At 48.5% G+C, this 27,740-nt stretch overlaps 2 protein-coding genes across 7 annotated transcripts in view; both read left to right on the top strand.

Moving 5' to 3' along the window:
• The first annotated feature begins 13,402 nt into the window (after nucleotides 1-13,402).
• On the top strand, nucleotides 13,403-15,531 carry LOC113225182. Its single transcript, XM_026456408.1, has 3 exons — nucleotides 13,403-13,552; nucleotides 14,294-14,443; nucleotides 15,473-15,531. The coding sequence occupies exons 1-3, from the start codon at nucleotides 13,423-13,425 to the stop codon at nucleotides 15,529-15,531; spliced, it is 339 nt and encodes a 112-aa protein (XP_026312193.1). The 5' UTR covers nucleotides 13,403-13,422.
• A 1,871-nt stretch (nucleotides 15,532-17,402) lies between these two features.
• The window catches only part of IL1R2 (interleukin 1 receptor type 2), a 34,729-nt gene continuing 24,391 nt past the window's right edge, over nucleotides 17,403-27,740 (top strand). The window contains exons 1-2 of one of the 6 annotated variants that reach the window (XM_023211343.1): nucleotides 17,403-17,605; nucleotides 23,938-24,130. In XM_023211343.1, the coding sequence (XP_023067111.1) occupies nucleotides 24,033-24,130 (98 nt within the window). In that variant the 5' untranslated portion in view covers nucleotides 17,403-17,605; nucleotides 23,938-24,032. Of the gene's footprint in view, nucleotides 17,643-22,266; nucleotides 22,411-23,937; nucleotides 24,131-27,740 lie in introns of those variants that run through there. The other 5 variants (XM_023211344.2, XM_023211342.2, XM_023211347.1 and 2 more) reach the window with 5 other exon arrangements.

Genomic DNA, 27,740 nt, shown 5'->3' with positions numbered 1-27,740 from the left:
CATTAGCCTGCCTGCAGCTCCCGCAGGCCATCACCCTCCAATCAGGGCACGCCCGAAGCCTTATCTTCTTTCTACTATGACGCTTTCCCACTCCCCTGCCTGCCTTTGAGTCTCTGCTAAAATGTGAGAGATGGTGGCCAATTCCCTTGCTACAGCAGCTCTGAACAAATAGCCTTTGCTCTTTCTCGTTGGGGTGGTCTTTATTTTCTTTCAAAAGCATGGATCTGACTCATGGAGAAACTGAAAACAAAGTGGGCCAGGCCAGCCCCAAAGGCTACCACTCAGGGCTCCTCTCAACTTCCCTCCACCCTGGAGTCAGGGGAAGGGGGCGGGGTCAGGGGAGCAAGGCTTGGGGCTGAAGCCAGTGGCTCCTCCCTAGGCTCTGATGGCAGGGACAGATGAGGAATTCCCACAGGAGGAGAATCCTGACTGCCACTTAGGCTCCTGGGGAGTTTCAGAAAGCGAGGTCCCCCTGACAGCCAACGACTGAGCCAAGGAATTCTGGAACCCGGCAAACAGTCCTGCGTGGCTGCCCTCAGTGGCCACAGACATGCACACAGGGACTGGGACTGGGACAAGGAGACCAGACCCGAGAGCATACCTGGGAACACCAGCCAGGTGTGGACAGTGTCACGAGGCTGGTGACAGACGTTTTTCTAACTTAAAAATTAATTTGACAACATTTTAGACCTAAACAAGAGCTGCAAGAATAATAAACAGAAGATCCACATCATTCACTCAGATTCCCCAAATATTTACATTTTTAAACATTTACTTTATCCTTCACTTTCTGCTCTCCTTGTATCTGTGTGTGTGTGTGTGTGTGTGTGTGTGATGTGTCTTTGTATTATTTTTTCCTGAATCATTTAACGGTATAGTTAGGCATGCCCCTTTACTGCTAAATACGTTACGGCAGGGGTCCCCAACCCCTGGGCTGAGAACCAGTACAGGTTGGTAGCCTGTTAGGAACCAGGCCGCACAGGAGGAAGTGAGCAGCGCGTGGGTTTTTGCTCCTAAGCTCCGCCTCATATCAGATCAGCAGCGGCATTAGATTCTTAGAGGAGCGCGATCCCTACTGTGAACTGCACATGCAAGGCATCTGAGTTGCACGCTTTTTATGAGAATCAAACTAATGCCTGATGATCTGAAGTGGAACAGTTTCGTCTTGAAACCTTTCCTTCCTCCCCAGTCTGTGGAAAAATGATCTCCCACGAAACCCACCCCTGGAGCCAAAAAGGTTGGGGACTGCTGCTTTAGGGTGTATTCCCCGAAGAAAAGAAATTTTCATAAAACCCCAGTACAATGATCAAAATCAGGTAATGAACATAATACTATTATCTAATACATGGACCTTATATAGATTTTCCCATTTGTCTCAATAATGCCCTTTACAGCAAAAGAGAATCCAAGGTCACGTGTGGCATTTGGTTGTCTTCTCTCTTCAGTGTCCTGTAATCTGGAATAAGTTACAGCTTTCCTTTGTATTTCATGATATTGACATTTTCGAAGAATGCGGGCTGGTGATTCTGTACAAATCCCTGTCTTTCTGCCTAGCATTTGCTCATGATCAGATGAAGGTTGGCACCTTTGGCAGGCATCGTGGGGGTAGAGCTGAGCTTTACTCACTGCATCAGGTAATGGGCTTTTAAATCGTGTCAGCAGCTATGTGTGTGATGTCATGCGTGGTACTGAGATTCAGCTGTACCCAAGTGCTGCAAGCGTTCAGTCAAGGGCGCTCAGGCCAAAAGCATCAGCTGGCCTTCCAGGAAGCAGTGCGCATCCCAGAGGAGGCTTTTGTTAACCTGTATCTCAATCAGCAACCGACTGAATGTCAGTCACCTTTTATTGGTGAAAACGGAGACCTATTCATGTTCGTAATTCAAGTTATGAATTGAATTCATCTCATTGCTGAGATGAAAGGTATTTGAGATGTGTGGGTTGGCTAAATGCTTCTAGAAAGCACTCTCACTCTTGCCTAAATAGGACACAAGAACCCTTCTTAGGGATGATGCCCTGTTCATTCTGTATCCAGCCACGGTCACTGGCAGATTCCGGTTCTCTAACACTGGCTTGGTTTTTGGCTTAAATGAATATTTCATGTCAGGTACAGGTTGCAGTAATGACCAGGATGGAGAACTGGAACTTTCTCGAGCCTACAGAACAGAATGTATGAACATTTTTTTGTCCCTGCTTGGTAATAAAGGCTTAGTATAAAAATGTCTGTGTATGCACGGGGTCAAGGCTGGTCTTTGGTTTGCCTTCATGGCAACCTGGTAGCAAAGTGGTGGTTGGGAGCCCTCACCGTCTTCAGTCTTCTTCCAGGGCTAAAGTTCTCTATCAGGTCAGTTTGCAGCAGAGGGGAATTTCTTGGTGCTGCCATGGAACATTTAAGAAAGCCCAAGAGCCCTTCTTTTAACTGTGCTTGAGGGGAGTTGGCTGTCTCATGCCATCCTGCATTAACAGACAGAACACACAGCTGGTAACACAGAGCTAAGTCCTGCTCAGAGCACAGCGTTGTCATTTTTCAGCTCAGCTGAGCATTGGAATTCCCCTGGGCATCTTTTAAAAATCTCGACGGTTGACATTTTTCAAAACAAGGCATACGAATGGTCAACAAGCATAAGAAAAAATGCTCAACATCACTAATCATCAGAGAAATGCAACTTGAAACTACAATGAGATACCATCTCACACCAGAACGGCTATTATTAAAAAGTGAAAAAACAACGGATATTGGTGAGGGTGCAGAGAAAAGGGACACACACTGTGAGTGGGAATGTAAATTTGTATACCCTCTATGGAAAATAGCATGTACATTTCTCAAAGAACTAAAAATAGAACTAATATTCATCTCAGAAATCCTACTGATGGGTATCTAAGAAAAGGAAAATAAGTAATTCTATAAAGAAGAGGCCAGGTGCAGTGACTCATGCCTATAATTCCAGCACTTGGGAGTCTAAGGCGGGAGGGGGAGGATTGCCTGAGCTCAGGAGTTTGAGACCAGCCTGGGCAACACGGGGAGATCCTGTCTCTATAAAAAGTGAAAAAAAAAAAAAAAAAATACTGGCATTTGTATGTTTACCACAGCACTAGTCATAATAGTGAATATTCAATCCAAGTGTTCGTTGATGGATGATTTGATAAAGAAAATGTGATATATTATATATATACACACACACACATATACATATATATACATACACACATATATACACACACACATATATATATATACACACACACAACACACACACACACACAATGAAATACTACTCAGTCTTAAGAAAGAATGAAATCATGTCTTTTGCAGCCACATGGATGGAATGGGAGGCCATTATCTTAAGTGAAATAATTCAGACACAGGCAGTCAAATACTGCATGTTCTCTAAGTGGAACCTAAATAATGTGTACATATGCATGAAGAGAGAGGAATAATGGACAGTGGAGACTCAGAAGGGTGGTAGGGCAGGAGGCAGATGAAGGATGAGAAATTACTTAATGGGCACAACGTACACTATTCAGGTGATGGCTACTCTAAAAGCCTAGACTTCACCACTAGGCAACGTATCCATGTAACAAAACTGCACTTGTACCTGTTAAATATATTTAAAAAATCCTGATGCTCAGGTCAACTTCAGAACTCTGAAATTAGAATGAATATGGTGGGGCCTGGACATCAGGATTCTTAAACGCTCCCTAGTTGATGAGCTGGTGCAGCCAGGTTAAGAACCCCTGGAAGAAGAATCCTGGGGATTGGACAGCTGAGACCTGCCCTCCCGCCACCTAGGAGATCAGGGCCCATGAAGGGAGCAGGAAGAAAGGGAAAGTCCTTCCAAGGGTGGGTGCCAGGGAGGCCAGGGAGCTGCCTTTGCCTGCTCTGCCCCATCACTTTTGGGGGGCCTCCTTCTCTCATCATCTTGGAAGGGCCCAGATGTAAACAGTGGAGGGAGGTAGCTCTGAACAAAGAAAGCCTGGTTGGAGATTTGGGGTAGGATTTGATCCCCAGTACGGACCAAATCCAGTCCTGACTCACCTGCCCTTAAGGCCAAGATGACTGCTTGCCGCCCGTCACTGGAGGAAGGCGCGGTGGGGAGAGGTCCGTATTCAGGGGTCTCCAGAAACTCCCTTCTGGAAGGTGAGGCTTTAGTCTCCTGTCCAGTTGCACTGCCTCCCCTCCTCCCACTGCGGGCACTGGCTGTAGCAGGACTGTGCAGGTCCAGCATCTCCGCTCTGCTGACCTCCTTCCCTGGAGGCCCTGGGCTGGGAGCTAAAGTCCCCATGCCAGTCCAACTGTTTTCTGCAGGAAAATCTGTGGAGATCCCACTTTCCATCTGATTCTCAGGGCACTAGGAAGATCCCGAAAGAACAAACACAAGAATGCCCCTCTTTCCCTCTGAAGAGGAGGACAGCAGACCTTTGGGTTCAAGTCCTGGCTTCCTTGCTCCAAGGCCAATAGCATTTGCATTTCAAGGCCAATGTTTCCAGGTGGCTTGGTTTGGGAGTGCAGGCCCCCTGAGGGGTTCACCTGGACGGGGCGCCATCTGAAGAGGAAGGGGCCCTCCTGAGAGAGGGAGACAGTGGGACCAGCCTGCATGGGGGCTGGCAGCTGGAGTGAAGCCGGGTGGGCATGTGCAGGATGAGGGCTTGGACTGAAGGTCTGGCCTGTGGTCAGTGGACAGGCCAGATGGTGGACAGCGACAACCCGGGATCCTGTAGCCACAAGAGCGATGCCCTGACTATGACTACGAAGACGACCACCAAAGACCTCTTTCCCTACTGCACTGGACAAGTTCTGGTGTGACCCTGCTCACACTGCCTGGTGAGTCACTGGGCTCATTCAGGGAAGCTCCTGTGGCCAAGAGCTTCACTAGGAAGATGAGAAGTGCTGTCAACTCAAAAGGTGCTGTTTTGAATTCCTGACCTTGCACAGAGCAGAGACTTGGTCTTGCTGGTGTGTGCTAGAGCCTATTGCCGTGTTCACAACCCTGTTGCCCAGCCGCCACCTGCAGCCCACAGGTTCTCAGGAACCTGTCACTGAGACTTCTCTGCTCCATCTGCCCAACCTGAGCAACCAGTTCCCAAAGTTCACCCTTGCAAGAAACAGGACTCTGAGGAACACAGAAGTGGCCGAGCTGGGGAAGAGGTGTCACTCAGAGATGAGCCCAAGCCCCCCAGCTACTGGAGGAGGTCCTGAAGAAGGTCAGGAGGCACAGGCTCAGCCAACTTCGGGCAGCAGGGAGTCTGGAGGTGGACTGAGAGCCTGCCTGGCAGGATAGGGGAGAAGATCTGTGAGCAGGGAACAGTCTGACCCAGGAGCCGTGGGCTCTGTCTTTTACCGGCTGCGTGACTTAGCCTTTTTGACTCTCAGTTTCCTTGTCACCTTGGTCAATGAGCTAATATTGCTCACTGCATGAAGGGCCGGGGCATTAAACGGGATGATGCTCGTCCAGTGCTTGGAGCATAGAGCGAGCTTCGTAAACAACAGCTCCCTATCTCTCCTTTCATGGGAACCGGGGTGCACAGGGAGCTGATCATAAAGACAGCAAGAGCTCAGTCATCAGAACCTGGGGTCTGTGGGGACTCTCCGCTTTCTTAGGGGTCTGTCCTATATGGCCAGGCCAGGCACCAGCCCCACAAGGGCAGGCACCCAGGGATGTCTCTGGAAGGGAGGATGGGACCCACTTCGCCGAACGCCACATCCCTCCTGCTCCCATCTGCCCATGCCACTTCCCTCAGCCCCTCACAGCAACTCCATGGATGTCTCTACCTCCCAGGCACCAGGACCAGTTTCCTGGCCTCTGACTGGGTGCTTGGCCCTGGATGCCTATGCAGAGCCAGGAAGGCAGCCCCTGCAGGTCTCAGCCTGACCTGGGAGTGGGGCTTGGCAGGAACAAGGTCAGCATGGCCTGGCAAGGCTGACGAGACCCTGAGCCAGTTGCCTGGGGCTCCCTAAATTCCCTCTGACCAAAATAGGCTGGGACCAGCATCTCGGCTGGGGCTGTGCAATGGGTGGGAGCCAATAGCTGTGCAGCAAAGACTGGGAGCAGGGCCGGTCCTTACTGTCTCCAGGTGGAATCCACCTTATACTAAGTCTTTCTCGGTACCTCGAGTCATTATGCTTCAGACCGCATCTTCCCGTCTAGCGCACTCATTGACCCACATGTTGGTTTTGTCACAGTTGCTGACACTTAATGAGTGCTCTCCTCTGTGCCCAGCCTTTACTAAATGTTGCTTTAATCCTAAAACAATCCTAGATAGATAGTATTCCTGTCTCCCTTGTACAGAGGAGAAAACTGAGGCACAGAGAGGTGAAGCCTGTGCCCAGCAACCAACTAGGACAGAGTCGTATTCACATTGCACTTGAAATCCACGAACAAAGATGGAACAAAGAACTAAGAAATGGTTTTGAAGCTGGACTGAAGTAGTGACCACTACCACTTTGTGCAGTTTGTTCACACTGTTGCTTGCTGGGGCCCCTATTTTTAGGGTGTAGATCAACAATGCACTCTACTCTTAAAGCCGGTGAGGGGCTGCACTTTCATCCAGCACCCAGCACCCTGAGATGGGGTGGGCCTGCTGGATCTGGGCCCCCGCATCAACTCTGTGCTGCCCAGGCTCGGGGAGGGGCCTATTTGTAAGAGGCTTCTCACCTGCCTCACCTGGGAGGCGTTTGGCTCTGGCCTCATTCCGCTTGGCAGGAGCAGCCAGAACCATTCACTTCTTGATGGAAGGAAACAGGCTCAACCCCTCAGAGTGAAATATTGGCTGTAAAAAGAAAGTAATAAACAAAACCATCCCCTCTCTCCAGAGTACATGACATTCTTGCCTGAACTGTCCTGTTGCTACTTGCTGGGGAGTTAGGGGATGTTTCAGTCTTGTTAGAGATGTTTGCCATCTTTTTTGGTCTATTTTAGTCTTCCAAGAATGTGGATGGTGCCTATTCCATCTTTGCAGTTCTTAGCTCACTGCTATCACCACTGCCATTGCTACCACCACATGGGAACATGTGTGCTGTGCCGGCAGCCTCTCCTCACAGCCAGCCTGCATGGGGAGCCCGGGCTCCAACACAAGCTACTTGTGTGTATTGGTTTTCTAGGGTCGTCATGACAAAGTACCGCCAAGTCAGTGGTTTAGAACCACAGAAATGTACTGTCTCACAGTTCTTGAGACTACAAGTCTGACATCAAGGTGTTGGCAGGACCAGGCTCTCTCTGACAGCCTAGGTGGGGATCCTTCATTATCTCTCATAGTTTCTGCTGCTGCTGGTGATCCCTGGCGTCCCCATCACTCTAGTCATGAGGCCGTCTCCTCCCTGTGTGTCTTCGCATCATCGTCCCTCCCTGCATGTCTGCCTCTCTGCTCCCATTTTTCCTTTTTATAAGGACACCAGTCATGTTGGATTAGGCCTATGCTAATAACTTTATTTTGACTAGATTACCCCTATAGAGACCCTATCTCCAACTAAGTCACACTCTGAGATACTGGGGATTAGGACTCTAGCATGTCTGTTTTGAAGGGACAAAATTCAACTCATCATAACATAGTGTCACCTTTGAGAAGTTATTTCATGTCTCAATACCTCAGTCTCTTTACCTGTAAAGTAGGACTGCTAATACACCGTAACACTTGCCTCTTGGGGTTGTTGGGGTGACCCAATCAGCCAATATGTGAGTAAAGTGTTGGGGACAGAGTCAGCACTCCGTCAATGCTGTGGGCATGGGCGCTGCTGCTAGCACAGCCCTCTTGTCACAGTAGCAGAAATGCAGGTTTGGGGAGGTTAAGGCATTTGCTAAAAGTTTCAAAGCTGGATTGAGAACCCGAGTCAACCTGGACCCAGACACAGCTCCAAGATAGGCCTCCCCTGAGACCAGCGTCACACAGCATGGCCTGGCCCTGTGCAGCTGGAGGACACCAGGCGCAGCCAGAAGGCAGGGAGCCTGTTCTGGAAAACGATTTCTCCATATGTTCTTTCAAAGATTTGCCATTGAAGTTCAAATACATATTCAGCCCTCGATACTTAACATGGATGAAGCCCCACCATTGGCTTCCTCATCTACAAATGTAGATGGTGCCCAGGAGTGGCCCGAGGCTCTTGCTATGCAGATCATCTGTGGATTTATAAGCATGAGAACAAAACACGACCGTCTAACTAGACACTCCCAAGCCCCAGCTAATATTATGCTTAGTTCCAGGAGTATTTGGCCCAAGACAGCCACAAAACTTGGACAGCTCCTCTGGGCTGGTGAGGGTGGGGCTGGCTGACTTCTTCTGCCTCAAGGGCCAGAGCAGCCAGAGCACCAGGCAGGGAAGCTCATGGGGCTCTAAGATCCCCCTGAGAATTAACGGCTAGGCCCACAGAATCCAGAAGAGCCTGGTGGCCTCCTCCCCAATCCCCAAGCAAGACTGTAAGAAAGTCTGGGGGTGAAATTCTTCACCACTCCTTCCTGGGGCTGACTTCTCTGAGACCAGGCCCAAGAGTAGTCTGAACATTGTCTTCCTGGTGACCTTGGTTGTTGGGAGCGTGGTCAGGATGGTTGGCCGTTCATTCCCCCTCCTAAGGGCTTTGGGGGGGTGGTGTTGGGGCTGTTTCCTTGGAGCCTCGGGGGAGGGACTTGCTCTTCCTCCTTCAGCGGCTGGAAGGCAAGGCATGAACCCGTGATTCAGGTAAGATACCTTTTACTGCCTGCTGTGAACTGAATGTCGGTTTCCCCCAAGAGTAAAAATTCATTTGTTGAAATCCTCACCTCCGAGGTTCTTCTACTAGAAGGTGGGGTCTTCGGGAGGTAATTAGGTCATGAGGGTGAGGCCTTCACGAATGATTAGTACACTTATAAAAGAGACCCCAGAGCTCACCTTTTCATCCAGTGAGGACACAGGGAGAAGAGGGTCATTAGTGACCAGGAAGAGGCCCCCCCAACCCAGAACCCCACGCTGGCACCTGATCTCGACTTCCAGCCTCCAGAACTGTGAGAAATAAATTCCAGATTCCTGTTGTTTCTAAGCCATCCTGCCTAAGGTACTTTGTTAGACACAGCCTGTGCTGACTCACACGGTGCCTTATTTGATTTTCATTCACTGCTTTGAGAAGCAGATCAGCTTGAATGAGCATGGAATGTATCTGTTTAAAAAGCAGCTGGAAGTCTGTCAAGTGCATTCTGGAAATGGATTCAGGCTAACAGAGTGTTCTGAATAGAGACGCCTGAAGCAAATAAGTATGATCTGTTATCAATGCATCATCGCTTTATGGTACACGATTGATTTTCTTAAGTATGCGATTGTACTGTCTATAATTTTGTTGGTGTTTTTGTACTTAGCAAACATTTTTCATATAGATGGCATCAGAATAAATTTCATCCTAGTTCTATTTCCAAAATATTATTGGTGCCCCTACTTGTACCGCCTGAGTGTGGTCAGATCAAGGCTTACAAACCCACGGGCCATGTTGCAGAATGAGTGACAACAGATAATGCCAACCGCCCAGACAGAATCCAGCAAGAAATTACATTGGAATGGCTCTACCTTGTGGAGGGAACTGTCCAGTGCAGAGGACCTGCCTGAGTATTGCTTACAATGCGTCTTTCTGGTTATAATGAAGTCATTTATTTGTTTACGTCTTTATATTATTGCCACTTTCCTCCACTGACATGGAAATCCTTAGAGCCTAGAATAATGCTGGGCTTGAAGCAGGTGCTTGAAAGCATACTAGCAAAATGAATGAATAAATGAATGAGTGAAAGAATGGGCGAAGACGCTGGTGCAGAGCGCGGTCTTTTGTGAGCTGCGTGAGTGTGAACCAAAGTCTGAGACCGCTGGTTGCCCTGATTAGACACTGAGGATCAGACGCTGGAAGCACCACTGTCGTATAAGGCCCCTTCTCACCTAGCTCGGCAGCCTGGGCTACAGCACTGTCTTTATTAACTGTCCTCTGTGAGTCCACCTTGGAAGGTTCTCACTTACTTGCTTTTTCTCTCTGCAGGAGCCAAAGACATAACAATGGAGAACATGAGTGGTCTAGCCCTCTAACCTGGCAGGCAGCACATTAGAATCACGTAGGAGCTTAAAAAGTACTGACCGGCTTGGTCTCTTTTGGTGTGAAGGTGGGATGCAGGCTTCCTGGGGTCATCCTCTTGTACAGCCAGAGTTGAGAACCATCTGAGTAGAGCTTCCCACGCTTCTCTGCACATCGGAATCGTCTGGGGGGCTTGTTCACTGTAGGTTGGTGGGTCCCATCTCTAGCCTCTGATCCAGTAGCCTGGGGTGGGGCCCAGGATGTGCTGCTGCTGGGGTCTGGGCAGTGCTATGAGAACTGCTGCTGTAGGAGCTCAATCAGGTAATCGGTCCCTCACTCCCTGATCCAGGGTATTTGCTGCTTCCTGTCTCTGTCATTCTTTTCTCAACCTGGGGCACTTGCTTTTCTCCCTATGCTGCCTTGCCCTTCGCTGAGGTCTGGGCGATCCCTGGCAGGATTCAGAAAAAAAAAAAATTTAAATTACTTTTCTCAGCTCAAAGGAGACTGGAATGCTTCACAAGGGGTTCTGCTTGAGAGGCAGATGACCACCCAAATGGCAAACTAAAAGCATCGAAGCGGACACCAGAGCCTCCTGGACCTGACATGTGGCCCTGGAAGTGACGAGATGTGGTCTCAAGAGATGGGGGCCCAGGGCTAGGAATGCCGCCATTCGGGGAGGCCCTAGAGCAGAGCAGAGTGGCCGTGGGCCGGCGCCAAGCTCACTCTTGCCTCTCTCTGCATGTCTCCCTCATTCTTTTCTCTCTGAACTGTGACCCTTTTGGCCCCTCTGGGTACCAGGGGAGACAAGGTGATCCCTCAGCACTTGAGTCTACATCTTAGAAGTGTAGGTTCTCACAGAGGCCAACTTGTCTCCTTCTGGGACCAAACTCCAAATTCTTAAAAAAAAAAAAATCAAAAAAGAATATGATAAGTCGATCTCCGGGGCCAGTCCCTGGGGCGCAAACATTCCCCTGAGTCAGGGAAAGGTGACTGTAACACAGGTATCATTATGATTTAGGTGTGGCAAGACTAGCAGGTCAGGGGTGCCTGCCGTTGAAAAGACTGCCATACAGTTCCCAGGCGGAAGGGGTGAGCCAGGAGGGGCACGCGGGGAGGCTGCAGGGCTGGCCAGCGGGCAGATGGAGGGAAGCTGCCTTTATGGTATTTCTGCTGAAAGGCACGGGCGTGCTGGAGGAAGCAGGCTAAGGATTGGTTCGTGTGAATGTCTTCAGTGAGCTCCAGTTATCTGGTACCTTAGAAGTGTATTAGGTACCAGATTATTGGGTGATTAGGGTAGATAGACAGAGGCCCAGAAGGTGAGAGCCTGATACCTGGAGTGGTCAGTGGGGTGGGTGGGCTCAGGGCTGATTGGTTTGGGAAGCGCGCATGTGGGCCAGTTGGTTACTGTCTCAAGGAATGGGCTCGGCCTGGGTGTGGCAGTCCTTCTAGGATCAGCAAGGCACCAAATATCAAAGCACTAGAATACACAAAGTAAAAGACTGCGTTAATACAGGGTAGTTTACAAAGAAATGGGAAATTGTTGGCTCTGAGCTGGGTGGAGATTGAAATGGTGTTCCCTGGAGATCCATTTAAAGTCTCTGTAAATATGCGTTAGTGTGTAACTGCTCCTTGTCTCTAAGCTCAGCCAGCCTCTCCCATGCCAGGTGAGGGGCCTCCCCACCTTCCTTTTCCCCTCTGGGTGTCCCTCCATTATGATTTGGGGACCAAGGCTGGCTGTAGCCGTGTGCCTCCATGGCCTAGGGCGGTTGGCAAAGGCAATTGCTTCGGCAGTGCTGGATAAAGTGGGATGACGCGGTGACCACACGGAATGTCATTTCCGATGAAAGCTGGCGTGCCAGCCCGCCTGTGACAGGACGTGGAGGAGCGTGGATTCCCCTTCATAGTTGACTTCAGCCAAGGCCATCATCCCAGCTGCCAAAGCCTGCCCTGATTGCCTGTCCTGGGGGAAAGGAGTGTTTTGAAGATGACAAGTCAAAGTCAGGTCCTGCATGGAGTCTGCGTGCCTGACAGCCCGGCTGGCACAGGAGGACATGCAGGTGGGGTTTGTGCAAGGGGGTTATTTTCTGTAACAAAATACACACTGAGAAGGCAATGGGTACACTTGGACCCTGCAGGACAATTTAAGCATCATCACTGCTCTTCAGAAGGGTGGGGGCTCAGATGTTAGCTGAGCCTAGCAAGATGTCCTATGTTACTGAGAGACTATTAGAAAGCAGAGCAGGTCTCAAGATTCAGTGAAACAATTTTCTGGAAGCTGGAAGATGATATGGAAGCTAGGGATATCACAGAGCAGCTTGCTGGGAACAGTGGCTCATGCTTGTAATCTCAGCACTTTGGGAGGCTGAGGTAGGGGGAAATCACTTGAGCCCAGGAGTTGGAGACCAGCCTGGGCAGCACAGCAAGACTCCATTTCTATAAATAATTTTTAAAAATTAGCTGGGTGTTGTGGTGCATGCCTGTAATGTTAACTACTCCCGAGGCTGAGGTGGGAGGATGGCTTGAGTCCAGAAGTTCAAGGTTACAGTGAACTACGATTGAGCCACACTGCATTCCAGCTGGGTGACAGAGGGAGACTCTGTCTCTAAAAAATAAAAGTTAAAAAAAGAAAGAGGCTGGGTGGTTGAGGGTTGTGCAGTGTGAGTGAGGGTGGCCAGAAAAACCATATCTGTGACAGTTACAAAGGCTGTGTGTGGATGGTGATGCTGAGGTTTTATCTCCAAGTGAGTTGTGCATGTGAGGTTTGTTTGATTGTAAAGCATTTATTTTCTAAATGCAAACTTTTAGAATAAAGTCTAGTGTCTGTTGCTCTCTTCTGGCATAGGTTTTTAATGTTTAATATACTTAGAACTTCAAAATGGTGGTGGTTGGGGTCTGTCTTCTTACCTGCTGGTGGCCCTGGCAGGGGCTAGCCAGAAGCAGTCATTATTGCTTAGGCAGTCATTGAGGGAGGCTGGATGTGGCTCTTGGGGAGCCAGAATGAAAGATAGCAACTCATTAACACACACACACCCCTAAACACACGCGTGCAGACACAGCTGGGAGTCCTAAGGAAGAGACCTCACCGCTTTTGTTTTTTGTTTTTTTACCACCTTCATTATGAGTCTAAAGTCAATTCAATTAACCAGCTATTTGAATTTTTTATATCTAACAGGAGCTGAGAAGATCCAGTGGGTTATTGGTTAGAATAGCTGGTGGGGCTGGTGGGTTGGGGTAGGTGAGATGAGGGAAGGGTGATGTGGAGGATGGGCTGGGGTGTTTGCTGCAAGGTGGGTAGCTGAGGGTTGGCTCAGGTGTTAGGTATTGGTTGGGATCCAACAGCTGCTGTCTGAGAGTCTGCTCGCCATCTCTTCTGCTGAGCCTGGTGGGACTGAATCGACCTTCAGATCTCAGCGATGAGTCCTCTAGACTGCAGGTTCCACAGCAGTTGTAGCTCCCATGACTTCAGATTGGAGCTGCCTGTGACACGCAGAGATGGAAGCACAGCGTCAGCTGTGGTTAACGGCAGCCTCTTTCAGCCCCCAGGTGCGTAACAAAGGCTGACTTGACTGTGTCTGTGAGAGCGCCATGATTTGGGGTCTTGTCTGTCAGTTTGGACCAGATCAGAAAGCACCTGGGACTATTGGCAAGAAAAGCCAATCTGCCTATTCTTCGTGTGGGGACACTTGAGCTGGTTCTCAGCAGTGCAAATAATAGCTGGATGAATAAGCATTGCGCTGCTCTCTGATGCAGAATGAAAATCAGATTTCCATTATGAGGAACAAGAAGTTTTTTCATTGTCCCCCTCAATGAATAGCTTATCCACGCCCTGGGAGGCCGACTTCCAGGGTTTCTCTCTCAGACAGAGAGAGACAGGTTTTAGGTCTCCAGGGTCTAAAGAACGAAGAATCGTTCCTTCAGTCCTTGCAATAAACTTCCTGGGCCCATGGGGCAGAAGGGCAAGACTAGGGAGTAGGGGCTTCCACCTCCTGCAAGGGAGACAGCGGGCCTCTGGTCAGAGCAGGAGGGGCCTGCCTGGAGCTTCCTAAGCCCGCAGGCAGGGGGAAGTCTTGGTTGTGTGGATGGAAGAGCAGGAGGGTGGAGTGCTCCAGGCCAGGTACTGCAAGGGACCTGGATGCCCGTGGAGGGAGAGCAGGCTCTGGAGGGGGCCAGGTTCCAGCTGCCCTCTCATGCAGGGTCTGGGTCTCGTGGGAGGGGGGTTGGAGGGAAAGTGGGCAGGGGCTGTTCGTGTTATGGGTGGTGTCCTGGAATTCTCACCTTTCCCAGTGTCTCTCATGGAAACCCAAGGTGGGAGAAAGAAGCAGAAGGAAATCCTGGAACCAAAAAGCACTTCAGCAATGAAGACTGGATTTTCTCTGATTATGAACAGCAAAATAAAATCTCTCCTGCAGACCTCTAAAGCTCTGTGCATACTTTGTCTGTGCTTTCTAGACATTCTTAGCATGAAAGGAATTGAGGTGTTCCAAAAATTATGCAGAGTCTTTTTTTTATGCTTCTGTTTAGAATTGGAAAGCACAAACTGCGAGGACTGGAAAGAATCTTTGAGCTTGTGGTGAGCTAAAAAGTGGAGCCATTCATTAGATGTCCACATTCTAATCCCTGGAAGCCGTGAACAACATGTTACCTTACGTGGGAAATGGGATTAAGACACAGAGTTTTTTTTCTGTTATTGTCCAGTTGACCAGGACAGCCTTTAGAAAATTTTTTTTTTTTTTTGAGCCAGGGTCTTGCTCTGTCATCCAAGCTGAAATGCAGTGGTACAATCATGGCTCACTGTAGCCTCAAACTCCTGGGCTCAAGCCATTCTCCTGCCTCAGCTTTCCAAGGAGCTGGGACTACAGGCATGCCCCACCACACCTGGCTAATTAATTTTTTTTTTTTTTTTTGTAGAGACGGGAGATTTGACTTTGTTGTCCAGGCTGGTCTGGAACTCATGGCCAATCTTCCTGTCTCAGCCTCCCGAAGTGCTAGGACCGTGCCTGGTCAGAATTTTTAATTTTATGGATTCTGATTGCTAAATTTATCCTATGGTTTTGATGACCATATTTTCTTGAATCCAAATTAAGGCTCTCTGATCTGACAATGAGTGAGTTTATGGGGATAATATGACAGAGTATTTGGAATTGAGGGTGTCCCATAAAAACTGGGGACACATATTCCCTGTCGTAATACATGACATAGCCTCCCTCTCCCTTCTCACCTTCCCCACCCTGTGGCTTGCACATTACAAGGAAGGGAGAGGGGTTGGAACTTTGCCACAAGGGTTTTCAGAGGATTCTGCTAATCTCTGAACCAGATCAGACTTTGGAAAGGCCTCCTGGGTCTAAAAAATGAGGAATCATTGCTTCAATCTTTGCAATAAACATCCTGGGTGACTTTCACCTCAAACCTCAGAGGATTTCACGATGCTACAGAACATTCTGTGCTTTGTGGGTTTCCCATCAGTTGGTGGAGAAATCGAGCCATTCAAATGTGCTATTGGTGGTGGAGACAGTGCAGCGTAGGCCATGAAGCGGGGGTGGAGGGGTAAAGTAGCCAGGACTCCATGAGCCTTCCGGCAGGCCTGGGGACTTACTCTTGGGTGTCTGTTGGGTCTGAGCATTAGTTCTTGAAAAGACTATTTAAGCAATTCTTGTGACTCTGTGATCAAGTTTTCCCATAGAAAGAAGAGAGGTGATGTAAATTCCTCCTTATAGCTCACAAGATCAGCAGTTAACTCCAGCATGGCCAAGGGCAGATTGCATGGTTTTGCTTCCTCTCTTTGGCTGAATTAAGCTGTGGGCTTCCTGTGTTATTTAATGAACCAAATCCTAATTGAGGCAGATCATCTGGGAGTGATATGTTTAGCTGAGCACAGAGCCAGGGTGGAGAGAAAGGTTCCATTATTGGTGTGTTCTCTATCCTGAGATGATGATGGTATTTGCTGAGATTTTCCTACTGGAATGAATTCCCACGTTTGAAACCTACTAGGCTTGACTCAAAATTTATGCTTTATTCTTCAATCTTACCATGTCAAAATAAAGGAAAAAACCCAGATATTTCATCTCTAATGGTCCTTAAAGAGAATAAACATGATATAATGTAACGTTTACCTTTTGCTCAACAAACTCCATGCAGTTTCCATACAGTTTCCCTAAGAATCCACCCATTGTGAAGTTATATATACCATTAAATCAATACAGCTTACTCGCCTCACTCCCCATCCCAAATGTCTGGGTGTCAGTTTTCTCTTCTTTTTAAACTGGAGGACAGATCTGAGCATCTCTTAAGTTTCTACCTAGCTCTCACATTGTATTTTTCTAAGATTTTCTTTAACCAGTTGAGATTTGACTTTCGAGAGTTACCTTCCTTTTTTAGCAAAAGGATAAAAAAAAAAACTAGGGCCCATGGACCCTTCTGATTTAGCCATTTGTTCTGGCTATGAATTCCCTAAGATTTCTCCAAAGGAGTTTCTATACCTGCCTCTTTACCTGTAAGAAAATGAAGATCTGCATAAATTAGGCAGACAGTGTTAGGAAGGTTAATGCCATGGGTTTTAAAGTACATTTTGAAAAGCATTCTTCCTTTCCAACCACCAACAGCGTGATTCCAAATTACACCTCTTCCTAAACGATGCAACAAGAGCGAGTGCATAGGCGAGAGGCTGCGGGGGACGATGGAGAGTTCCAGCCCTGGAGCCTGGCTTTCCAGGGAGGCTGTGGCCAAGGTATTATGCTCCCATTTGGCCTCCTGTTCATATCAAGGATGGCCCAGGACCATGAGTTCTCCAAAGTTCCATCAGGGCAGCCAGTGTGGATGGGAGTCTGAGGGTGGAGAGTGTGTGAGGCACGACCGAAATTGGTTCTGTTACCTGTGAGGCTTGCAGGGGATCTGCTGGCTCTGAGCAAGCCAGGTGCACCCTGCCTGGGCTTTGTCCTTTCTAACTCCACGGAGGCGACTTGGGTGGGAGAGAGGAGCAACCAACAGCACCTTTGGGCTGGTTAGGGGGTTTAGGAGACACTGGTTTTGTATAGATAAGACTTGGTGCTGGATTCCCACTTTCAGAAGACAAACTATTCAGTTCTGCAAACTCCACAATCTAGAATAAGGAACGAGATAACAACCCCCTCCTTCATTTAACAGTTAAAAATCATACAGGACTCTGAAAACAAAACAAAACAAAACTTAACCTTTCTTAGATACTGAAAGGTTCCTCGGATGGAAAACCAACTCCTCCCCTGGCTAAAGATCAAAAGCGTCTTTTTCTCTTTAATGGGGCCACAGTTGGGCAAAACGCCAATCACTTTAAAACCACCTCCTCGGCTGGAAGTACGTAATTTTTAGCGAGTCACAGAAAAATAGGGAAACTTATGCGGAGTTTCCTTGGCCACTTCCCCATCTCGGTGATCGTGTACTCAGACCCAGCACTGCAGCCTGGGGGTGCTCTCCGTGAGGAGGAAAAGGTGTGTCCGCTGCCACCCAGTGTGAGCGGGTGACACCACCCGGTTAGGAAATCCCAGCTCCCAAGAGGGTATAAATCCCTGCTTGACTGCGGAGCTCCCGCTGGAGGTGAAAGTCTGGCCTGGCAGCCTTTCCCAGGTGAGCAGCAACAAGGTGAGAGAATGCAGAGCTGCAGGTAAGAGGCTTTTGAGAGACAGAGAGAGGGAAAGGCAGAGAGAGGCAGAGAGAGAGGCAGAGGGGGAGGGCAGAGAGAAGAGACAGAGACAGACAGAGAGACGGGCAGAGAGACAGAGGCAGAGAAACAGAGACAGACAGAGGCAGAGAGACAGAGACAGAGAGAGACAAAGAAAGACAGAGACAGAGAGACAGAGATAGAGAGAGGCAGAGAGACAGAGAGAGAGACAGGGATGGGGAGAGACAGAGAAAGGCAGACAGAGACAGAGTCCGAGATAGAGGGAGAGAGAGACAGAGAGAGAAAGACAGAGAGAAACACAGAGACAGAGACAGAATGACAGACAGAGACAGAGAGAAATCTGGGAGTTGAGACACCTGAGTCCATTTCTGGTGGAGCCTCAGCTGACTCTCCCGATTTCTCCAGACCTCAGGAACCTGATCCGGGAGACCTTCCTTCTCCATGACCTTCTTCACCTGTGTGAGGGTGGCCAGAAGCATTACTTGACCTTTCTGGGCCTCAGTTTTTCTCTCTGTCAAAAAAGGGGCTGGATCAGGGGGTTTCTAAGGACCGTCCATGATTCTAGGCCACAAGGAAAATTGCAGTGGAATCCAACACAAGATAGCGGACCACCGAGACCATTTTCCACTACGCGAGGCTGCATGTGGGATGTGCACTGAATGGAGGGCTTTCTTCCTCAGAAGCCTCATGAGATTTTCTGGTGTGAAAAGCTTGATATGCTAAAGTCACTGTGGATTCTCTAATGCCTGGCTCTCGGGTGGTTTTCTGGGGAGAGGTAGTAGAGTGTGGTTAGGGCTGCGGTGTGTTCCCACAGGCGAACTGGCCTGGGTTCAGAGTCCAGCTTGCCTGGACAAGCTGCGTGACAGCTCACCTGCTCAGGGTCTCCATTTCCGCCTGCAAACAGTAAGGTCGAGGGTGAAGAGGAGTACAGTAAATGAATCCAAGTAGTATCAAGCACTCAGGCCTTAAGGTCATCCTCACACGGGGGAAGAAGGTCATGGACGAGGAGAGTCGCCCGGATCAGACACCTGAGTTCTGGAGAAATCAGGAAAGTTGCCCGAGGCTCCAACAGAAACAGACTCAGGTGTCCTGACTCCTAGATCTCTCTCTCTCCGTCTCTGTCTTTGTTTCTCTCTGCCTGTCTGTTTCTCTCTGTGTGTCTCTGTTTCTCTCTTTCTGTCTCTACTTCTGTCTGTCTCTCTGTCTCTGTTTCTCTCTCTCTCTGTTCCTCTCTCTGTCTCTCTTGAATCCTGGCACACAGTTTGCTCTTGCCGTTTGAAGCTCCTTCTCTTTAATCCCATTCCCTTTTGGGGGCCTTTGCTCTTCTTAGAGCCCTTCAGGACTCCTCTACCCCCACCCACAACTCTGCTCGAAGATCTTGGTCAAGATCCTACATTGCCCTGAGTTCTCTCTTGTATAAGCAGAGGCAGCCAAGTGTCCAGGCCTTCCCGGAGCCTCCCAGCGCTGCATGGCTGCAGTGGGGGCTGCTGGTCCCCTTTCTGCACTCCATCCCACCTCCTGCACACTCACCTTTTCCATGCCCATTTCATCAGCTCTGCCCTCCCGAGGCCAGCGGGCTTCCTGCCCACCTGCCCATTTGGTATTACCACACGCACAGGCACAGGAGAGCGCCTTTTTCTAACCTCATTTAGAAGTTGGTCCATTTGGATTGTACTTTGGTGCTTGGTTACTCTAAAAGGCAAGAAAGAAGCTTGGCTGAATGTTTCAGGGCAGCTATCCTCTCTCCAGGGGTCTTCAGTTGGCCTGGGAGCCCCCTACCCGGCCCTGCTAGTAGGGGTTCCCTTCTACATCCCCACTCCCACCCTGACCTCCAAAGCCTGTTTGACAATTAGAGCTGAGGAATCCAGAACATCCGCAGACCCCGAGCCCTCCTCCCCTCCCCAAGGAGCGCAGGTTGGCCTCTGGCAGCAGCACGACTGAAGCAGAGCAGACTCGGGTTGCTTTCTTGTGTTTTAATCACGGCTTTCCATAGGGGAGACACTCGATCACGACAGTGCCTTTGCCCAGTGGTTCTCAAACCTGAGCCTGCGTCGGAATCACTGGTGGGCTTATGAAAATGCAGAGGGCTGGATGTGTGACTCAGTAAGTCCTGGCTGGCGACCTGAGAATCTGCATTTCTAATAAGTGCCCAGGTGATGCTGGTGCCGGTGCCAGGGGACCACACTTTGAGAACCCCTTCCTTAGGAGACGTGTCCAGGGCCAAGCCTGTGCGGGAGTTATTTCAGGACAAGGGCCTTTTGAGATGGGGCTTTCACATCTCCTGAGGGCCTTGTAAATATGCGGCTGAGGGCCTTGTGAATATTCAACTGAGGGCCTTGTGAATATGGGGCTGATTCTGATTCTCTTGGTCTGAATTTTTCACAAATGGTGTTCGTGCTGCCGGTCCATGGGCCACACTTTGAGTAGAAAGGATTCAGAAAGTCAAGGAAGAGGTCTTCTTATTTGGGAGCAAGGAAGAAGTTAGTGTAAAGTTTTGGGTGGATCCTAAATTTTCTAGAGCTAATATTCGTCAGAATGTTTTCTTGAATGTCTGTGGTAGGCAGAATTCTAAGATGACTCTGGCTGATCCATGCCCTTGTATAATTCCCTCCTTGTGGGATAAGGCAATAGATGGAACATCACTGCCGTGGTTAAGTTACTTTATGTGGCAAGGGTGAAGGAATTCTGTGGAAGTAATTTAGGTTCTCAATCAGTTGATTTGAAGTTAATAAAAAAGATCACCTGTGCTGGGTGGGCAGACATAATCAGGTGAGCTATTTAAAAGAGGATCAGGAGGTCAGGGTCAAGGGGTCAGAGACTTGAAGCAGCAGCAGATGTTCTTTCCGTTGGCCTTGAAGAAACAAACTGTCCTGGTGTAGAGAGGGCCTCAGGGCAGGAAGCATGGGTGGCATCCAGGAGCCGAGAGTGGCCTTATCCAGGGAGAAAGTGGGGGCCCAGTCCTGCAGTCATAACAGCCCTGTGAGCTCGGAACAGAACCCGTGCTCCTGGAAGGAGCACAGCCCAAAGGGTACTTTGATTTCAGTCTGGTGGGACCCTGAGCAGAGACATCGGACCTACAGCAATGTGAGCTATGAATGCGGTTGTTCTAAGTGGCTGAGTCTGTGCTGGTGTGTTACACGACAATAGAAAATGAATACAAGGTCCTGATCCCTCACTTTGATCGTGGTGCCTGACCACCAAGGTGTACTGTGGCAATGACTTCAGTAGCTTCATACAACACGAGCTGATTTCTTGCTCGTGCTACAGCACTGCGTTGGACTGTGACGACTCATCAGAGCCACTCGGGGACGCAGGTCTTTGTTAAAACAGAATTTACGGAAACCAGTAGTGGGACTCCCATTGTTTTGATACAAGTGCTGCGGGGTGGAGATTATTCCTATTTATCAGAAGCAGAAGCAGGCATAGCAGGAGCAAGTGAGTGGATCGATGGATGCGGGTGGACCCCGGCCTGCTGCCCGGATGGCTTGACTGTGCTGTGCTGGCAGCAGGGATGAACAAGGGCTCAGCGTGCACCGTGCAGGAGAGAGGCTGGCAGCAGAGCACCAGCTGTGAAACGCACAGGCCTGGAATCGGCACTTGCTTTTCCCAGTCATGTGCCCCGCCCGACTTCGAGGTGAATAGTAGTGAACATGAGCGTACCCACCACGTAGGATTACCCAGTTAGCTCAGTTGGGGTAGGAGGGAGGGACGCAGGAGTTTGGCTCACCAAGCTTCACAGAGCTGCTCTTACCACCAAGGAGCGAGCTGGCTGGGCATCTGACAGCTGAGAGGAGCCGGAGGGGCTAAGAATGCAAATGGAACAGTTGCCCACAGCCCCAGGGCAAGTCAAAGGTTTCCTGCGGGGCTTTTTGGGTCTGGTCTGAGGAAACCCAGCAAGTCTGGGCTATCTGCGAGTTGAAGATCAGGTTTGCTTGTGGTGAGGGTGATAGATTTTCCCACGCAGTAGAGATAAAAATCCCTTGGTGTTTTCAGTCTTTTTTTTTGTGTGTGGGAGAGTGGCTGACTTCTTGTCACTGGGACACCCTGGACACAGGGCTTGGGACAGTTGCTGCCCTTGGTGCCCCTCAGAGGACAAGGTGGACACATTTTCCAGAGAGTAGAAGATGGTCTTTCAAAGCATACAAAGAAAATCCCATCTGTTTTGACATCTTAACAACTCTGGAAGAAAATATTTCTAATATATATATATATATATATATATATGAAAATATATAGTAGTGAGTATATATATGTATATATAGATTATATATATTATAATCAGTATACATATAATGTATATACTCAGACCCAGTATATATATAATATATATAAAAAAATATACTGCTATAATATATCTACTCACTACAAATAGATGCCAAAAAAAGCACCTTTACAGCTTTGCCAGTAGGAATTTCATTTGGCTCTGAAGGCCCTTTCGCACTAGGGCAGGGAATTAAGCCTGCTGCTACATGTATTGCTGTCTGAGTTGGTCCAAATCTACCTCTCTTGCATTCATTTCGTTTCTTTTGGGTAGATGTTCACTCTTCCAGTTTCTCACCAGCACCTTCCTCTAGCCAGGAAGAAGCCTGAGAAGACGGGGACATTGTGTCCCCAGGGAGTGGTGGGCAGCTGATCCACATGTGCTGAACTGGGGTCTGCACTGGCTTCTGTGGAGATGTCCCTGGACCTTCCTGGTCACGAGGCGTCCTGTGGAATCTACTGCTGGCGTCTGTGACTGGGAAAACCCAAGGTCTGTGCCTCAGTCGTCAGAGCCAGTGCTCTGTCCAAGGTCGCCCTGCTGTGCCTCTCACTGGCTCCACAGGTTCTCTGCATCTTGGCCATGACCTTGTTTCTTCTGTGGCTTAAGACTGTCCAGGTGATACTTAAAATGTTTAGCAACCAGCAGGGCACGAGTACCAGCCCATCAGAAAAGATGCTACAGCACCTGTTGCTGCACCTGAATAGCTCAGAGGAGCACCAGGAAAGCCAAGGTAGCAGAGGGTGGAGAGCTCAGGGTCTTGGGGAAGTGGTTATCTACCAAGAGCTAGGGCAGTCTTCCCCGACTTGGCCTCACTGCTCCTTACTGACTGAATACCCTGAAGCCATGGCTATAGGTCATCTTGTCTTTCATCACGGCAGCCCCATCTCAGCCCAGATCTCAGTTCACCTTCCATTCTCTCCTGGGAGTGCAGGGGAAGGTCTGAATCTCTCCCATCAGTGAAGCACCCCTTTACCTAACAGCCACACGATTATTTCCATTCTTCTTTAGTGTCCCTTACTTCACCAAGGTACCTCCAGAGACGCAACTTGGAAGCAGAGCAAAAATTCCTCTGTGTCCAGCCTCCCTCTCTCTTTTACCTTTTGTCCCTTTGCCCTCAGGTTTCAAACCCAGAATAAGAAGCAGGACTGCCTGCCTGATTTCTCTTGTACCTTCCCTCCTTTTGCCCAGGAGCCCAAAGGGTCTTTTTCTCCTACTGACATTTCCTACCAGGAAGGAACTTCCCCTGTATCATATTCACTTCCTTCCCTCCTTCTGAGGAGGACTTTGCTCTCTCCCTTTCCTGGGGCCGTAGTGGCGGAAGAATCCAGAGTAGCAAGGAGGAAAACACATTGGGAGGTAATTGCAATATTACCTTCATTGCGTCTGTGTTGCATGTACTGTCCTATCCTAGAGAAAGAGGGGTTTGAACACAATTTAAACTGTTCTTTGTGATTCAAGGAAATCATTAGGAACATCAGTTATTTTGTGCTTTAACATCCTGATATACTCAGTAAGGCACAGTAACATGGAAGGGACTGCTGGTGTCTGCGCTTAAAATCCCCAAATGGCTGAGTGCTTTGGTTCTTGCATCTGCCTTAACGGTTTTCCTGTCTCCCCTGTTATTGGGCAATCAGCTGCTGCTTTTTCCAGTTGTGTTTTCTTCTCCCAGCCTTCTCCCTCTTTCCAATTTGCCATCTGGAATCTGCTTTTGACTGAGCATTCTGTTCACCTGTTGCTGCATGAAAAACGATCCCAAAACTTAGTGGCTTAAAAATGACAACTATTTTATGATAACTCCAAGTTTCTGTATGTTACGAATTTGAGGGCTCAACTAGGCAATGTTTCTGCTCCATGTGTCTGATTGAGTTCAAACAGTGGTGCTCAGCTGGTGAATGGACTCATCTGGAGGGTCCACGATGGCTTCACTCACATGGCTGGTGCCTTTGCAGGGCTCCTGGGAGGCTGGGCATAGCTGGGATTGTCAACCAATGCCCTACATGTGGTCTCCCTAACCAGGTGGTCTCAGGGGAGTTGGACTGTCTTCATGGTGGCTGGCTTTCCACGGAAGCCAGGCAGAAGCAAGCACCCCATGGAAACCAGGTGGAAGCTGCATGGATTTTTGTGATCTAGCTCCAGAGTTCACACAGCACCACTTCTGTGGCATTGTATTGGTTACACCAAGTTACAGGCCAGCCCACGTTCAAGGGAGGTGAGTTAGACTCCACCTCTTGGTGGCAGAGTGGCACGGTCACATTCTAGAAGACCATGTGGGATGGGAGATATTGCTGTGGTCACCTCTGGAAAGTACAATCTGCTGCTCTTAAAAACTAGTCACGCATATACAAATCAACAGAAACAGCTTCTGAAGGAAGACTTCAAAGGTGCTTCTGTGAGTAGAATATGCTACATGCCTTTGTGCCAGGATCTGATTGGCTGTCTTTCCCCTACTCAGGTCGTCCTGTCCTTGTTTCTTCTGTCTTTGTCGTAGTTTAGATGGGCAGGTTTTCTGGATGACTGATTACTCAAATATTTTAGGTGTTTCCCATGCTCAGATTATAAGACAGAAAGCAAAATTTGTTTTAAGGGTGTATGTCTGTTCACAACCAACCCCTGCTCTAATGCCAGAGTGTCCAGTTACTAATTAACTTTACCCAGCAGGTAGCCCAGCAGAGCTGGAAGTCCAGTTCCCAGGAGACCTCGGAAGCCCCGAGTTGCGGCTCTGCCGTTGGTGGCCATGGGGCCTTCGGCAAGAGAGTTGACTGGGTTCAGTGGTTGTCTGCTATGACTCAATGCTTTAGAAACTAAAGCTGTATCTAGGACTGAGGAGGCCTAAGCTCAAATCCAGATTGACTTATAGTTCCAGGGTTTTAGACCTGCAAGAGACCTAGGAGGTCTCACTAGCCCAACTTTTGTATTTTAGAGGTGAAGAAACTGTGACTGAGAGATTGAGCAAATGACTCTGTGGTTGCCTAAGATCACATAGTTAGTTAATGGTAGAATGAAGACAGGAGCCCAGTTCCAACCTCCGGTTGCATATGCTGTCACTAAGATAAAAACCTTAGAATTCCTGTCAGCCTTGAAGATGCATATGTGTGTATGCATGTGTACGTACTTAGAATTGTGTGCTTGTATGTTCAGCACACATTTATATTGTATATTTTATAAATTAAATATTTATGGAACACTTACATGTTCTATAATATGGATCTATGCATTTGGGCTTATGGATTCCATTAGGTAAAATTGCACACATTTCTAGTATAGTAACTCGTGTTAGCTAAGTTACCAACTACAATACGGATGAGTTCTCAGGCTGGGTTGTGGAATAGTCCCTTAGCAGGAGTTTGGCAGAATGCAGATGGTGGAAGTGCTGATTTCTCATCACATCTGCCACCTGTGTCCTTGAGCAAGCTCCTTACCTCCCTAAGTACCTGGCTCTGCTTCTGTAAAACACTGACGAGAGCTACTGCTCGTTGAGCACTTTCTTCTTGCAGCATTGCTGAGCTCGTTACATATAGTGTGACATCTAATTCTCCTGTAGTGAACACCAGGGTATGCCCATTTCACAGATGAGGAGACTGAGCCTCACACAGGTAATCTAAGCTGCCCACCACACTGCTGCTGGCAGGAAGGAAGGCAGTATTCCCACTTCTCTGTCCAGGTACACTGTGCTCTATACACACTTCCTAACTCTCAAGGTTATTGGAATGTGTGGACAGACTTCTTCGGAGCCTCCCCAAAGTGTAGAATATGACTAATAAATGAAGTTTAGAGGGAGGCAAATTTGGGATCCAAAATGACAGACTTTTCTAATTGTGGATACTTCCCAAGAGTGGCAGTGTGCATCTTGTGATGAGGTAAGCTTGTCTTCTATAGAGGACGCTGGGTTTCAGAAGACTGTTTGGGTGGGCAGATAGACTTCATGGCTTCTGGAGACCCCTCTAGCTCTAGGTGTTGATGCTTTTACAGAGCAGAGAATGAGTGCCAAAACCAAGGATTGTGTAGACTCAGGTTTATATCCTACTTTGTCGTTCCTTAGCTCTGTGGCCTTGGGCAAGTGACTTAATTATCCAAGTCTATTTCCATTGCTCCATGTTTATAACGGGGATGCTGGGCTCTACCGGACTCACTCACGAGTTTTGTCCTCTGGAGTTGTACAGAGCAGTGCATTCCTCTTACACAAATACCAGGCTGGGAGAATTTGAAGCCTGTGGGTTTGCCCTGCAGATGCCCAGGGCCTCACAGGTAGAGCTTCCTCCTCAGTCATTTTGGAGGAGGATGGTGACCATTCCAGGCTAGAGGAGTGGTCTTGCTGGGTGTCAGCCTGCGCAGGGTTTAATGCAGGAGGCAGGTGAAGCAAGTGTTGGTTGATGGTCCAGCCTGCTGGGGGCTTGGAATGACCCAGGCTCATGGGGAATGGAATGTTGATACAGGATCTGAATGAGTGAAAACATGAGTTGGGTTGGTTGACTGAACTTGATCAACTTCTATCCCAAGAACCACTGATTAAGAGATACTTCAGTAGTGGTTTTAGCAAAAAGGGATGTTTGCTGGCAGACAGTATAAAGAGAGTGCCTATGCCTTGTGGAACTGTTTGTATCAGTTTCTGCCAATTTGCTCCTCTGAGATTCAGCCCAGTGTGGGTCAATGCCCTATTCTGCCGAAGATGGGTCTCCCTGCAGTGTGGCCTCCAGGAAGCAATCTGTCTCACCAGGCCCCACCAGGGGCGGGAGATGAGTGTCCAGGACATCAGCAGGTGTCATTCTGACACAGCTATGCAGACCAGGAACAGCCTCAGCCTGCTGCTCGGAGGCTGATTCCTTGTCTAGCTTTTTTCCTTCCTATAGAACCAAAATAGTTTCTGGACAACTCATCTAGGTTTTTGTTTTGAGCCAGCACATTTTTCCATAAAAGCTGCCTGAAACCTGGTCACGTATTTCTCTGTATCTGAGTCTAGAAAGTCTTCCCTCTTAAAATTCTGTGATTTCCTAGGACTTGGTTAAAAAATACATTTTATATTGTTTCACCTTTGAATTTATAAAAACTTTCCAGGTTTAATTTTGATGTAAATATTTATTTCCTCATGGGTTTCGAAGAATTTATACGACATTCATAAAACATGTTTGGGCTCTTAGGAATTCATTTTACACACTAGAGGTGACTCAGTGATAGGTGTAAGGCCTGATAGCTATGTGACTTCATTAACATTCAGCACCTGCCACCGTGATTTTGTTCTTTGAATGTGCCACCTGACTCAGAGATGACACAGTTGCCTGAAAACTTCTGGGAACAAGGTAATGATAGAAATAAAGAAGAGTTTAATCTTCTAGGTGAATTCAGTCCAGATATATTCAAATATATTATCAAATAAAATTGTTACTCCTTCTACATCCTTGAAAATTCTTTTCTGGATCTATCGTTTACTTACTAGGTTCTCAATCTGTTAAAAAATATATTCCTGCACGTATTCTGAAGCATTTAGAGGTGAAGTTTGATGATGTCTGCAACTTTCAGGTGTTCAGGAGAAAATATGTCTATGTCTGTGTCTGTGTCTGTGTCTGTGGCCGTGTCTGTGTCTGTGTCTGTGGCCGTGTCCGTGTCCGTGTCTGTGTCTGTGGCTGTGTTGGTGTCTTTGTCTGTGGCCGTGTCTGTGTTGGTGTCTGTGTCTGTGTCTATGTCTGTGTCTGTGGCTGTGGCTGTGTCTGTGTCTGGGTCTAGGTCTAGGTCTGTGTCTATGTCTATGTCTAGGTCTAGGTCTATGTCTATGTCTTGGTCTGTGTCTGTGTCTGTGTCTAGGTCTGTGTTCATGTCTATGTCTA

The sequence above is a fragment of the Piliocolobus tephrosceles genome, chromosome 15 (genome assembly GCF_002776525.5).
Source record: "Piliocolobus tephrosceles isolate RC106 chromosome 15, ASM277652v3, whole genome shotgun sequence".
NCBI classification, from domain to species: Eukaryota; Metazoa; Chordata; class Mammalia; order Primates; family Cercopithecidae; genus Piliocolobus; species Piliocolobus tephrosceles.
The sequence above is the reverse complement of the archived record's forward strand: the minus strand, read 5'-3'. Positions and strand labels throughout refer to the sequence as shown.

What these genes read in the sequence shown, in the direction of transcription:
- LOC113225182 (XM_026456408.1), top strand. Translation starts at nt 13,423, where the DNA reads ATGAGTCCTCTAGACTGCAGGTTCCACAGCAGTTGTAGCTCCCATGAC. An exon ending in CAGCCTCTTTCAGCCCCCAG is followed by an intron (nt 13,553 to 14,293) that starts GTGCGTAACAAA and finishes CACCTTTCCCAG; the next exon opens with TGTCTCTCATGGAAACCCAA. An exon ending in TAAAGCTCTGTGCATACTTT is followed by an intron (nt 14,444 to 15,472) that starts GTCTGTGCTTTC and finishes GTTTCCCATCAG; the next exon opens with TTGGTGGAGAAATCGAGCCA.